The sequence below is a fragment of the Schistocerca piceifrons genome, chromosome 10, assembly GCF_021461385.2.
Source record: "Schistocerca piceifrons isolate TAMUIC-IGC-003096 chromosome 10, iqSchPice1.1, whole genome shotgun sequence".
Taxonomy (NCBI): domain Eukaryota; kingdom Metazoa; phylum Arthropoda; class Insecta; order Orthoptera; family Acrididae; genus Schistocerca; species Schistocerca piceifrons.
This window is the reverse complement of record NC_060147.1, coordinates 135,741,564-135,756,929: the sequence shown is the minus strand read 5'-3', so window position 1 is coordinate 135,756,929 and position 15,366 is coordinate 135,741,564. Positions and strand designations below refer to the sequence as shown.

Below are 15,366 nucleotides of genomic sequence, written 5' to 3'. Positions count from 1 at the left end.
AGGACTGAAATTGCGACTCGTCTGACTGGGCCACAGTTTCCCAGTCATCTAGGGTCCACTCGATACGGTCGAGAGCCAGAGGGAGGCGCTGCAGGTGACGCGCCGTTAGCAGAGGCACTCGCATCAGTCATCTGTTGCCTCAGTCCGTTAACGTGAAATTTCACCGCACTGGCCTAATGAATATGTCCGCTGTATGTCACACACTGTTTTCTGGAGGTGATTCATCCGGCGTCGCTCGCCTGTCGGGACTGACAACTCTACGCCAACCGGTGCTCTCGGTCATTAAGTGAAGGCTGTCGACCACTGCATTGTCCGCGGCAAGTTCTAATGACCGAAATTTGGTATCCTCGGCATGCTCGACACTGTATATCTCAGAATATTGAATTCCCTAACAATTTCCAAAATGGAGAATCCCTTACGTCTAGCTCCAACTAACATTCCGGGTTCAAAGTCTGTTAATTCTTGTCGTGTGGCTATAATTACATCAGAAAACTTTTCAAATGGACCACCTGAGTACATACGACAGCACCTCCAATGCACTGCACTTTTATATCCTGTGTACGTCATCTGTATCTGTGCATACTGCTATCATATGACTTTTGTCACCTCAGTGTATTTAGGCCCTACTGCCTGATGGTATTTGTTGTTAATAACAAGAGCAAATTTTGGAGAAACTTAACAATCCACAACCACAATATTAGAAGCAGAAATAATTTATAGATAGACTACGCACCTCTCTCTAGGATTCAGAATATAGCTTTATACGAGTGCATGTAGAAAAGTAATGCCTCCGAATTTTTTATGCGAATACTCAAAGCTTTCTAAATAAAACAAACATTATTAACATTCCACATCCTCCTTCGTGCCTACATATTTATTTCTCAACGTAGTCATCCTGACAACAAATGCATTTCTCCCAACAAGACACCAGTTAGTTCATACCGTCACTGTAGAATGTCTCACTTTGTTAACAGCTCGCACCGCTTCATCAGTACTGATGCGAAGCCCTCCGATGTGTTCTTTAACTTCTAGAAACACGGAAATTGGATGGGGCCAAGTTGGGACCGTACAGAGGACGATCGACAGCCGTGAAGCTGAGGCATCAGATTGCTGCAGCACTCATCTGTGGTCTGGCACTGTCGTGCTTCAAGAGAGGGTTCTCAACCTGTGAGCAAACTCTTCAAATTCGTGCTTTTTGTCTCTCACGCACCAACTTTGTTACATTACACACCGCCATCTTACGTGCTGCAGTTCGGAGCCCTCGAGTGGCAGACAGTTGCAATATGTAGACGTGAAGAATAAATCTGTTGAATGTTAGTAATGTTTGTTTCATTTAAAAAGCTTTAAGAGTTTTCACACGAAAAATAAGGAGGTATTACTTACCAGCACACTCTCACATTATGGCACAACAGTCTAGAATGGTCGCCAGTAGACTCCGCGCAGGAAATTTAAAATTCCCCAATATTTAATACATCATTAGTCATTTCTTCAACAATCTCTCAGAATATTTTGACTTGGAATGCCAGTTCCTGATAACTCTAATGTTTGTTGCCAGCACAGTTGATGTGGTCTCCAGTCCAAAGACTGGTTTAATGCAACTCTCCATGCTACTCTATCCTATCTGAGTCTCTTCATTTCTGAATAACTACTGCAGTCTACATCCTTCTGAATATGCTTACTGTAGTCATCTCCGTCTCCTACAATTTTTACCTCCCCCCTCCCCACAATTCCCCCCAACACTAAACTGGTGAGCCCTTGGTGTCTTAGAATGTGTCCTATCAACTGACCACTTCTTTTGGTCAATGTGTACCACAAATTCGCCTCTCCAATTCTATTCACTACCTCCTCATTAGTTATGTGATTAGTCCCTTTAATTTTTAACATCCTTCTGTAGTACCACATCTCAAAAATTTCTATTCTCTTTCTGTCTAAGCAGTTCATCGTTCACATTCCACATCCGTACGTGGCTACTCTCCAGACAAAACACATTCAGAAAAAGACTTCCTAACACTTAAATCTGTGTTGGATGTTAACAAATGTCACTTCTCCAGAAATGTTTTACTTGCCATTGCCAGTCGACATTTTACATTCTCTCTTCTTCAGCCATCATCAGTAAGTTTGCTGCCCAAACAGCAAAACTCATCTGCTACTGTAAGTGTCTCATTTCCTAAGCTAATTTCCTTAGCATCACCTTATTTAATTCAACTACATTACATTAGCCTTGTTTTGCTTTTGTTGGCATTCATCTTATATCTTCCTTTCAAAACACTGTCCATTCCATTAAACTGCTCAGATGACAGAGTCCACGTAAAGTAAATGTTTTTTTGCATCTTTAAAAAAAGAGCCAAGTAGTATAATACAAGCAATGTTTGTTTTTCTGCCACCATGCAAATATGTTGTACAGTAGCCTAAAAGAAATTCCCATAGTAATTATTGCGAGTAGATTAGCACTAGTCCTAATTTACTGTTAGTATACCTTATAGAAATAGCCCACAGTGGCTGTTGCTGGCTGTCAATGTATAATTTAACCAGTTGCACACCTCTGTAGCCTCTCCCAGATAGGATTCACAGGACATGGAGTGTGGATGAAAGAATGTACATTTACTGACAAAACATAAGCTAAACATAGTATACAAGTTGTATTTCATGACGACATGTGATAAAGAAGTTATTGGAAGTTCAGTCATACAATACCAAAAAATGCCTTATAATTTAAAAAAAAAAAAAAAAAAAAAGACGAATAATATATATTGTGTGAGACATACATCTCCTGTATCTTTTGTCTCACTGCTGAGACAAGTATGTACAACAGTCTAATCTAATCTAATCTCTACATCTTATACCAGTTCTGCTATTTTTCCGAAAATTTTGTCCCACTGCTTCTTTACCCCACAATAAAGATTTATGTTGATCAAAAACTGAAAACACAGAGGCATTTCCTGTGATACAAATACCATGATTTGCATTCATTTATGTAAATAATTTTCTTCTTCCTTATTCACTGCACACTATTTGTCAACCAAGGAAGTAACAATACAGATATTATTGTCAAAAACAATTTGCTGTGTCTTAATTTAGATTAACTAGCTGCGTTTCACCATCTATTGCTAACTTAATACCTACATGAGCATCACATTTGTCATGGAACAACAGTTATCTGTGTGCCCTAAGAATAGAGGCCAATTTTGGAATTAACATTGCTAGTTATGCAAAATTTGTGAAAGGAGTGCCTAATATGGATTTTTTTTTTATTATTAATTTCTTCTAAATTTGTGAGACAAAGCAAAAAGGGGCATCTTCCCGAAAATTTTGGGTTTTGTGTTATTGTAATTTTTATGTTCAGCATTATATGCTGAACAATTTGTAAAAATAATAGGTTTCTGTCTCTTAAATTTGAGTGAGTTATGACAGGCTGAATATTTGTGAAATAAAGATATTCTGAGATAATGTTTCACTTTATTACCATTATCTAATTGGACATATGTAACAAACATACTCTATATAATGGAAGGAAACATTCCACGTGGGAAAAATTATATATAAATACAAAGATGAGGTGACTTACCGAACAAAAACGCTGGCAGGTCGATAGACACACAAACAAACACAAACATACACACAAAATTCAAGCTTTCGCAACAAATTGTTGCCTCATCAGGAAAGAGGGAAGGAGAGGGGAAGACGAAAGGAAGTGGGTTTTAAAGGAGAGGGTAAGGAGTCATTCCAATCCCGGGAGCGGAAAGACTTACCTTAGGGGGAAAAAAGGACAGGTATACACTCGCACACACGCACATATCCATCCACACATACAGACACAAGCAGACATCATGTCTGCTTGTGTCTGTATGTGTGGATGGATATGTGCGTGTGTGCGAGTGTATACCTGTCCTTTTTTCCCCCTAAGGTAAGTCTTTCCGCTCCCGGGATTGGAATGACTCCTTACCCTCTCCTTTAAAACCCACTTCCTTTCGTCTTCCCCTCTCCTTCCCTCTTTCCTGATGAGGCAACAATTTGTTGCGAAAGCTTGAATTTTGTGTGTATGTTTGTGTTTGTTTGTGTGTCTATCGACCTGCCAGCGTTTTTGTTCGGTAAGTCACCTCATCTTTGTATTTATATATAAACATACTCTATATATATATATAATCCTTAAAATGTCCTTTTTCAAATTGTGTGGAGTTCAAGTTAACACTACATATTATTAGTTTAACCCCTTCAGATCTATAGCACATTGTAGAGAAACACAAATTCAAAACAAAGTAAATTGACTCCAAATTGAGAGAAAATTGTCAACTCTGTGCAACATTGTTTTGGAAAAGTGTTGGTATTTTTTACTCTACATTATGGCTGACTGCAAATTGGCAACTCTTTAGGCAGTTATAATACTAATACAAAAAGTGACCACTTGCCTTGGGGTTTGGCATTATTGTAATTAAAAGTGGTTATTCTTTTACGCGAAGTACTCAGAGCTCTTTAAAATGCCTATAAAATTTACAAGATGCTATTTTGTGAAGCACTGCATACACAGCTGTACTGGCATCTTGACGGGTCAATGTTATTTCCCTGAATAAGAGGTCTGTTTTCCAAAACTGACATCAATTGCTTTTAATGATATTACTGACTCCTATTGGATTCAAACCTCTTTAAAATGTATGAGCATGCACATATTGAAAGAAATTATTTAAAAAAACCAAAATGAATATTTTAGAGATTTGCTTATACTGAAAATTTTTTTCCCAATATTCTTTCTCTGAATCTCACATTTATAGGCTTTTCTGTTCTTTACGTTGGGGGGAGGGTACCATTTTGAAGACAGACTGAAGAGACAGATAAGAAAGCCAAGTCCATATAGAGACTATTTTTCTGGCTTGTTTATGTTCCTTAAGGCGAAATTCAACTAAAACGTATTTTAATTACTAGCAACAAATATCATTAAGTAGTAATTTTAGTGGCATTTGATACTTCATAACTCACAGATTGATTCTGTTTTATGTGAAAGGAAAGTGTTTACGTACATTTGTATGTGTATTGTACTAATTCCATACCCATGTCTAAAAATTGCAGAACAGGCCTATATATGCTGAATGCTAACCATTTTCATAAAAATTATTGCAGCCATATCTTCATAGTTTCAGGTGAGATAGTTGTGCTGGCACATAAAATTTTGCTGCGGTAATAGTATGTCTGGAATGGGTTTTACTGTAACATGTTTGGTGTCTCTGCCACTCAAGTTATACATAAAAATTAGTTTGTATATCTACAACAGCATTTAAGGAGGGAGTTGGGAGTGTGATGGATAGCTTCAAAACGAATAACATCAGTTTTTTTATCAAGTATTTTAATACGACTTTCTCATATTTTGGGTAGTCCCAAGTTCTTTCCCAGAGACGTTGCGTGCGAATATAATTGAGAGTTGCGGAGGGGCCGCTTATACTTTTAATCCCGTGTAATATTTTGTTGAACATGACCCTCGGTGTAATGTTATCATGCCTCGCAAGAAACGAGTTTTTTCGATGTTATTCCAACGGAGAAGAATCAAAACCGACCAAGTTAACGTACAAATAACTTTTATATATAGCATGCGGCGCGATTCCATGTAGCCCATTAGCGACAAAGTTACGAGAGCTTGCGAATGTTTCAACTCACCATAATCATCGTTTACGCTTACGAGAGTGTGCGGCCCATAACAAGTGGATGTTCGCCGCGTCATCACATTTGTGTTTACAGAATATCAGCGTTCGCTATCGATTCCGTAACACATACTGTACGATTAGGCTCCATAAAATCAGATCAAAATACTTGTCGAAACGAAAGTACTTTGAGATTCATTGCGTGTTAGATTTGCATTCCGAACTGCTTCCAACATAAACAATACTAAAACTCAAAATCGTACAACGGTTCGTTGTGCATGGGATCTAATTCAACTACGATACGAAAATTCTACAATTACTTATTCAATAACTACTTAAACGATAGCCAGATGGCTAAGTTCCACGAACAACTTGTCTATTGTAACAGGCTGCTCATTTCTCGGCTGCGAGCAAGGAGGTTAGAAATACCTTGATCTCAAGAAACGGTAGCTGATTTTTTTTTTTTTTTTTTTTTTTTTTGTGACGAGTGATCAATATGACATGTGTGTGTATTAAAAAATTCGCCACAAGTTAAGCGTGCAACTGGTGATCTCGCAGTCTGTTCCCTAACCTCACTTCTCAAACAATCTTACAAGCGTTGTAGTACCGGTATCCGCATTGCGTTCTTTGAGGCCTCACTGCATAACATGAATGTGAGCACACGACTATGAAATCGTGAAGCCAACCTATACAGCGAAGACAGTCTTTCGCATATTTCCCGTTCGGAGCTCTAACTAGACGCTGCCGTTAACAACCCGTTTTCAAACCGGTCAGGTTAACTATGTTGCAAAAAAAAATGTTCTTGTCTACCAGCGTTCCGTCTAAGGACACTGATCGTACGTCACGTGCTGATACAAGGTCGGCAGGTCGCACACAGCGCGACCTTCTGTACACCAAATCGCCGAAGGAGGTGCACGAAAACGAACATTAAGAACCGTTAAGCCGCACCCACTTACATTTTATGTAATAATGTTATATTAACATAACCCAAAAGCTACAACTATTTACGTTAAGTGCATGTACTGCGGTTTGCCGCTTTAGTGTGTGTGTGTGTGTGTGTGTGTGTGTTATTAACAGGGTGAAATTATGAAGATTGAATATCCTACGAAACTACGCAATTAAATCAGGTTGTTTAAAGTAGAATAAGAATAGCAACCCATTTGGTTTAGTTCAGGAAAGTCGTCGTTGGTCTAGACATCTCCAAGATATTCTACGAACGTTATAATACGTATGCCTTTTGCAGTTATTAATAGTCTACGAGACGTGTGCGCAAATAAAAACCTGTATGTATGTATTGTACTGTGTTTTGGTACCTTTCCTTGTATTTTTTGACGCTGTCTATTACAACACCAAGTTGTTTAACGACAATAAAATTTGATTTCATTTGAAAAAAAAATGCTGTAATGTAAATGTTAGTTTCCAGCTACTGTAGAGTGTTTATCCTAGGCAAGTCCCCTGAAACTACGCAGATCATCTATTTTAACAGCAGGTACAAAATACAGCCAACCAATTGCAACAAATGGTGCTTTTCAAATGACCTTTACCATGGTTACGACGGATTTAAACAGGCAAGCTACAGCAGGTCATTTAGTAAATTCCCATCTTTAGGCTCAAGATGTTTATAGGTACCTAATTCTTCCCAGAGATCCATCCTGCGCCCTTTGATTCCTCTATGAAGAATAATTGTATCTTCCAAATTTTTCGCAGTGTTGTTGGCAATCAATAGACGTTCAGCAAATATGGAATTATGTATGTTAGCTCCTTTCTTTCCTAGCTCTTTGTATCTTGTCCATTCTGTTAGTAATACGCTTAGTGGCTGTCCAGTCAGCATGTACCTACTAACATGGTCTGTAATTTCAAGTGATTGGCTCTACTGAATTGATTCTAGGGGCCTTAATTTTTACAGATGGACATACAGACCGTTGGCAATACACGTCACGTGGAGACAGCTTTTACTGAATGAAATGCTAATGTGAAGTTTGTAAGAACCACTTGCCGTTTGTTGTTTGTGATATTTCTGCACGTGTTGTAAGAGTAGCTTCTCTTAGACACGTAATATCGGTCCATGACGTTTTCATTATACACTACTGGTCATTAAAATTGCTACACCACGAAGATGACGTGCTACAGACGCGGAATTTAACCGACAGGAAGAAGATGCTGTGATATGCAAATGATTAGCTTTTCAGAGCATTCACACAAGGTTGGCGCCGGTGGCGACACTTACAAAGTGCTGACATGAGGAAAGCTTCCAACTGATTTCTCATACACAAACAGCAGTTGACCAGCGTTGCGGTGCCTCGTGTAAGGAGGAGAAATGCGTACCATCTCGTTTACGACTTTGATAAAGGTCGGATTGTAGCCTATCGCGATTGCTGTTTATCGTATCGCGACATTGCTGTTCGCGTTGGTCGAGATCCAATGACTGTTAGCAGAATATGGAATCGGTGGGTTCAGGAGGGTAATACGGAACGCCGTGCTGCATCCCAACGGCCTCGTATCACTAGCAGTCGAGATGACATGCATCTTATCCGCATGGCTGTAACGGATCGTGCAGCCACCTCTCGATCCCTGAGTCAACAGATGGGGACGTTTGCAAGACAACAACCATCTGCACGAACAGTTCGACGACGTTTGCAGCAGCATGGACTATCAGCTCGGAGACCATGGCTGCGGTTACCCTTGACGCTGCATCATAGACAGGAGGGCCTGCGATGGTGTACTCAACGACGAAACTGAGTGCACGAATGGCAAAACGTCATTTTCTCGGATGAATCCAGGTTCTGTTTGCAGCATCATGATGGTCGCATCCGTGTTGGGCGACATCGCGATGAACGCACATTGGAAGCGTGTATTCGTCATCGCTATACTGGCGTATCACCCGGCGTGACGGTATGGGGTGCCATTGGTCACACGTCTTGGTCACCTCTTGTTCGCATTGACGGCACTTTGAACAGGGGACGTTACATTTCAGATGTCTTACGACCCGTGGCTCTACCCTTCATTCGATGCCTGCGAAACCTTACATTTCAGCAGGATAATCCACGACCGCATGTTGCAGGTCCTGTACGGGTCTTTCTGGATAGAGAAAATGTTCGACTGCTGCCCTGGCCAGCACATTTTCCAGATATCTCACCAATTGAAAACGTCTGGTCAATGGTGGCCAAGCGACTGGCTCGTCACAATACGCCAGTCACTACTCTTGATGAACTGTGGTATCGTGTTGAAGCTGCATGGGCTGCTGTACCTGCACACGCCATCCAAGCTCTGTTTGACTCAATACCCAGGCGTATGGAGGCCGTTATTATGGCCAGAGGTGGTTGTTCTAGGTACTGATTTCTCAGGATCTATGCATCCAAATTGCGTGAAAATGTAATCACATGTCAGTTCTAGTATAATATTGTCCAATGAATACCCGTTTATCATCTGCATTTCTTCTTGGTGTAGCAATTTTAATGGCCAGTAGTGTATGTTATCGTATTGCACGCAGGTTTGTCCTCCTGAAAATGACGGGTTTAAATTCGTCGAAACCATGGTGAAGGCTATTTGTAAACCACCATTATTATAACGGGTTGGCTGCCTTCTATACCTGCTATTCTGTAACTGTTGCTGTAGCGCAGCCATGTTCAAAATATTGCGGATCATCCAAAGTGGTGGTCGTCAAACTGCCGCCAGCGAATCGCATGCGGATCGAATGAAGTATTGGTGTGGCCCGCTGATGTAAGGCGTATTTTACGCTGAAGAGCCGATGAAACTGGTGCACGTGCCTAATAGCGTGTAGGGCCCCCGTGAGCACGCAGAAGTGCCGCAACACGATGTGGCGTGGACTCGACTAATGTCTGAAGTAGTGCTGGAGGGAGCTGACCCCACGAATCCTGCAGGGCTCTCCATAAATCCGTAAGAGTATGAAGGGTTGCAGATCTCTTCTGAAGAGCACGTTGCAAGGCATCCCAGATATGCTCAATAATGTTCATGTCTGGCGAGTTTGGTGGTCAGCGGAAGTGTTTAAACTCAGAAGGGTGTTCCTGCAGCCACTCTGTAGCAATTCTTGACGTGTGAGGTATCGCATTGTCCTGCTGGAATTGCCCAAGTCTGTCGGAAGGCACAATGGACATGCACGGATCAGGTGATCAGACAGGATGCTTACGTACGTGTCACCTGTCAGAGTCGTATCTAGACGTATCACGCTCCACACCATTACAGGGTCTCCACCAGCTTGAACAGTTCCCTGTTGACATGCATTCATGAGGTTGTCTCCAGACCCGTACACGTCCTTCTGCTCGATATAATTTGTAACGAGACTCGTCCGACCAGGCAACATGTTTCCAGTCATCAACAGTCCAATGTCGCGGTTGACGGTCGCAGGCGAGGCGTAAAGCTTTGTGTCGTGCAGTGATCGAGGGTACACGAGTGGGCCTTCGGCACCGAATGCCCGTATCGATGATGTTTCGTTGAATGGTTCGCACGGCTGACACTTATTGATAGCCCAGCATTGAACTCTGCACCAATTTGCGGAAGGATTGCATTTCTGTCACGTTAATCGACTCTCTTCAGTCGTCGTCGATCACGTTCTGGCAGGATCTTTTTCCGGCCGCAGCGATGTCGGAGATTTGATGTTTTACCGGATTCCTGATATCCACAGTACACTCGTGAAATGGTCGTACGGGAAAAATCCCCACTTCATCGTTACCTCTGAGACGCTGTGTCCCATCGTTCGTACACCGACTATAACACCACGTTCAAACTCACTTAAACCTTGATAACCTGCCATTGTAGCAGCAGTAACCGATCTAACAACTGCGCCAGACACTTGTTGTCGTATATAGGCGTTGCTGACCGCAGCGCCGTATTCTGCCTGTTTACATATCTCTGTATTTTAATATGACTGCCTATAGCAGTTTCTTTGGCACTTAAGTGTATAATAAGCATGTAGCAACTAAGAGCCAAATCCGGAAACGTCAGCTAGCGTTAAGAGGCTCTTAGGACAGTAGTTTTCCTGGTTAGTTCACATGGTTCAAATGGCTCTGAGCACTATGGGACTTAACATCTGAGGTCATCAGTCCCCTAGAACTTAGAACTACTTAAACCTAAGAACATCACACACATCCATGCCCGAGGCAGGATTCGAACCTGCGACCGTAGCGGTCGCGCGGTTCCAGACTGAAGCGCCTAGTACCGTCCTGGTTAGTAAGAAAAAAAAATTTACTTGCAGAGGCAGTAATATTTTAAGAAGTGTTTAATTTTAATTGGCGTTGGTGAATTCGACCACGAGCCAAGTATAATTGGCAGCTTACTTCAAGGGAAGATGAGTAGGTTGCGTGGCCACTACGGATTTAGAGGATACGAGATGGGGAATGCTTTCTCGTTTGTCTTCCAGTACTAACTCACGGACGTGCGCGACATGTAACGATCAGCTACTATGGTGTAGACTTTCACACGAAAATAACATGGAGAGAGAGGGCCATCTTCAAATGCGGTACATATTTGAAGCAAGCAATGTGTAATTAAACGTTGCTGTAAAGCACCGCAATGAGCAGAGGAAAACAGTAAACATTTCTGATCGTCTCATACTGCTTAATGCATTTAAATATATGTACAATTTCTGTTATTAATCAATTATCATCTGCTCACGCTGCTAACCCAGGCAATTCGTCAGCCAATTGCAGTGTCACGACTTAGGCGTCGCTGAAGATCGCATAAGTCTGAAACGGAGAACAGTCGACGCGAAGTCTTTCGAAATGTGCCGATTTTTAACCACCAGTACTAAGGCCGGCTGCCAATTTATCGAGTCCCTTCCACAACTAGTCTATTGGGAGCTTGTAACGTACTAATTCACGTGTTGTTGTTGTGGTCTTCAGTCCTGAGACTGGTTTGATGCAGCTCTCCATGCTACTCTATCCTGTGCAAGCTTTTTCATCTCCCAGTACCTACTGCAACCTACCTCCTTCTGAATCTGCTTAGTGTATTCATCTCTTGGTCTCCCTCTACGATTTTTACCCTCCACGCTGCCCTCCAATACTAAATTGGTGATCCCTTGATGCCTCAGAACATGTCCTACCAACCGATCCCTTCTTCTGGTCAAGTTGTGCCACAAACTTCTCTTCTCCCCAATCCTATTCAATACTTCCTCATTAGTTATGTGATCTACCCATCTAATCTTCAGCATTATTCTGTAGCACCACATTAGGAAAGCTTCTATTCTCTTCTTGTCCAAACTATTTATCGTCCATGTTTCACTTCCATACATGGCTACACTCCATACAAATACTTTCAGAAATGACTTCCTGACACTTAAATCTATACTCGATGTTAACAAATTTCTCTTCTTCAGAAACGCTTTCCTTGCCATTGCCAGTCTACATTTTATATCCTCTCTACTTCGACCATCATCAGTTATTTTGCTCCCCAAATAGCAAAACTCCTTTCCTACTTTAAGTGACTCATTTCCTAATCTAATTCCCTCAGCATCACCCGACTTAATTAGACTACATTCCATTATCCTTGTTTTGCTTTTGTTGATGTTCATCTTATATCCTCCTTTCAAGACACTGTCCATGCCATTCAACTGCTCTTCCAAGTCCTTTGCTGTCTCTGACAGAATTACAATGTCATCGGCGAACCTCAAAGCTTTTATTTCTTCTCCATGAATTTTAATACCTACTCCGAATTTTTCTTTTGTTTCCTTTACTGCTTGCTCAATATACAGATTGAACAACATCGGGGAGAGGCTACAACCCTGTCTTACTCCCTTCCCAACCACTGCTTCCCTTTCATGTCCCTCGACTCTTATAACTGCCATCTGGTTTCTGTACAAAATGTAAATAGCCTTTCGCTCCCTGTATTTTACCCCTGCCACCTTTAGAATTTGAAAGAGAGTATTCCAGTCAACATTGTCAAAAGCTTTCTCTAAGTCTACAAATGTTAGAAACGTAGGTTTGCCTTTCCTTAATCTTTCTTCTAAGATAAGTCGTAGGGTCAGTATTGCCTCACGTGTTCCAGTGTTTCTACGGAATCCAAACTGATCTTCCCCGAGGTTGGCTTCTACTAGTTTTTCCATTCGTCTGTAAAGAATTCGTGTTAGTATTTTGCAGCTGTGACTAATTAAACTGATAGTTCGGTAATTTTCACATCTGTCAACACCTGCTTTCTTTGGGATTGGAATTATTATATTCTTCTTGAAGTCTGAGGGTATTTCGCCTGTTTCATACATCTTGCTCACCAGATGGTAGAGTTTTGTCAGGACTGGCTCTCCCAAGGCCGTCAGTAGTTCCAATGGAATGTTGTCTACTCCGGGGGCCTTGTTTCGACTCAGGTCTTTCAGTGCTCTGTCAAACTCTTCACGCAGTATCATATCTCCCATTTCATCTTCATCTACATCCTCTTCCATTTCCATAATATTGTCCTCAAGTATATCGCCCTTGTATAGATCCTCTATATACTCCTTCCACCTTTCTGCTTTCCCTTCTTTGCTTAGAACTGGGTTTCCATCTGAGCTCTTGATATTCATACAAGTCGTTCTCTTATCTCCAAAGGTCTCTTTAATTTACCTGTAGGCAGTATCTATCTTACCGCTAGTGAGATAGGCCTCTACATCCTTACATTTGTCCTCTAGCTATCCTTGCTTAGCCATTTTGCACTTCCTGTCGATCTCATTTTTGAGACGTTTGTATTCCTTTTTGCCTGCTTCATTTACTGCATTTTTATATTTTCTCCTTTCATCAATTAAATTCAATATTTCTTCTGTTACCCAAGGATTTCTACTAACCCTCGTCTTTTTACCTACTTGATCCTCTGCTGCCTTCGCTACTTCATCCCTCAAAGCTGCCCATTCTTCTTCTACTGTATTTCTTTCCCCCATTCCTGTCAATTGTTCCCTTACGCTCCCCCTGAAACTCTGTACAACCTCTGGTTCTTTCAGTTTATCCAGGTCCCATCTCCTTAAATTCCCACCTTTTTGCAGTTTCTTCAGTTTTAATCTACAGGTCATAACCAATAGATTGTGGTCAGAGTCCACATCTGCCCCTGGAAATGTCTTACAATTTAAAAGCTGGTTCCTAAATCCCTGTCTTACCATTATATAATCTATCTGATACCTTTTAGTATCTCCAGGGTTCTTCCATGTATACAACCTTCTTTCATGATTCTTAAACCAAGTGTTAGCTATGATTATGTTGTGCTCTGTGCAAAATTCTAGCAGGCGGCTTCCTCTTTCATTTCTTAGCCCCAATCCATATTCACCTACTATGTTTCCTTCTCTCCCTTTTCCTACACTCGAATTCCAGTCACCCATGACTATTAAATTTTCGTCTCCCTTCACAATCTGAATAATTTCTTTTAGATTAGCAATTAATTATAACATCGCTATGTCTGCTGCCCCAGGTGCCACACTAAAATGTCAGCGTTGGCTGTTGAGCAAAAAGATTGATGACCGTTGATCTAAAGTGTCTTGTTTCGTACTATTTTAGTAACTACGCTACTCTACAAAACTTAAGGACGAGACAGAGTAAGTTAATACGACATATTAACAAGTCGGTGGAAATGAATGCAAGTGTTTGAGCATCTGGCCAGAGGTCTCCCAGTCGTGAACACAAACCTGGATGTCATGTGACGTGCAGTCAGGGAAAACACAGTGTGTGTCAATAACAGAGCAATTGTGAAGTGTGACGAGCTACGCATCGTTCTCACAGGGATCGTAAAGACAAGATTAGACATTATAACACGCACAGCGGCATTTCAACAATCACTGTTCTCACGATACTTATGTGAATACAATAGCAGAAAGTTCTAATAATCGGTACAATATGACATGCCCTCTGCCTTGCACTTCACAGCGGTTTGCAGGGTGTATATGTAGAGTGTAGCCCACGACCTTGGTATCGCTCACTTCATTGTCCCACGTGCATTGGAGCGTTGCAAAGCAATGTAGCTGGTCGGCCACGCTCAACTACAAGAGGAGATGACTGCTACATTGTACAACAGGCAAGAAGCGATCCACGTCAAACAGCGGGATCATTTGCAACGACGTTTAACAGGACTGCAAGGCGCGCAATCTGAGCTCCACAGTGGAGTTGGTCTCTTCGCACGACGACCAGTATGGTACGTTATGTTCCTTTGACAACTGCGCATCGGTAGCACACATTACAATGGTGCCAGGTGCATATGACTGGACCAACGAGAAATGGAGTCGCATGCTCTTCTCGGATTGAGAGCAGATGCAATCCGAGTAGTTATCCTGGACGTACCCTCATATGGTGAGAGGTAAAAGCACACATAATGTTGCATGGGCGAACGGACCTTCAAATCTTTAAGCTCAGACTGGACAGTGAATGTTGGCCATTGGATGTGTTCATTGCTGAAATGTCAACTATTGACAGGTTATTGTTCCCGAGAAATGTTCTATTTCACCTACTGTCTAAATAGTTCGAAAATGGCTCCGAGCGCTATGGGACTTAACTTCTGAGGTCATCAGTCCCCTAGAACTTAGAACTACTTAAACCTAACTAACCTAAGGACATCACACACACCCATGCCCGAGGCAGGATTCGAACCTGCGACCGTAGTGGTCGCGCGGTTCCAGACTGTAGCGCCTAGAACCGCACGGCCACACCGGCCGGCTATCTAAATAGTTCATTTGAATTTTTGAAAGAGCCTTTTCAGTTCTGTCAGCTAAAAAAATTAATTGTATTTAAACTACTGTTAAAAAGTAAATAAATATGACTACAAAACGGATTTTTCATTC

General features: G+C 41.6%; 1 protein-coding gene across 3 annotated transcripts in view; it reads right to left on the bottom strand.

Moving 5' to 3' along the window:
• Positions 1 to 15,366, bottom strand: part of LOC124718831 (guanine deaminase) — a 142,181-nt gene that overhangs the window by 88,375 nt on the left and 38,440 nt on the right. Inside the window, exon 1 of one of the 3 annotated variants that reach the window (XM_047244454.1) lies at positions 5,644 to 5,828. The exons of the other annotated variants lie outside the window; for them this stretch is intronic. Within the exon in view, the coding sequence (XP_047100410.1) occupies positions 5,644 to 5,652 (9 nt within the window). The 5' untranslated portion in view covers positions 5,653 to 5,828. Of the gene's footprint in view, positions 1 to 5,643; positions 5,829 to 15,366 lie in introns of those variants that run through there. 3 annotated transcript variants of the gene reach the window in all.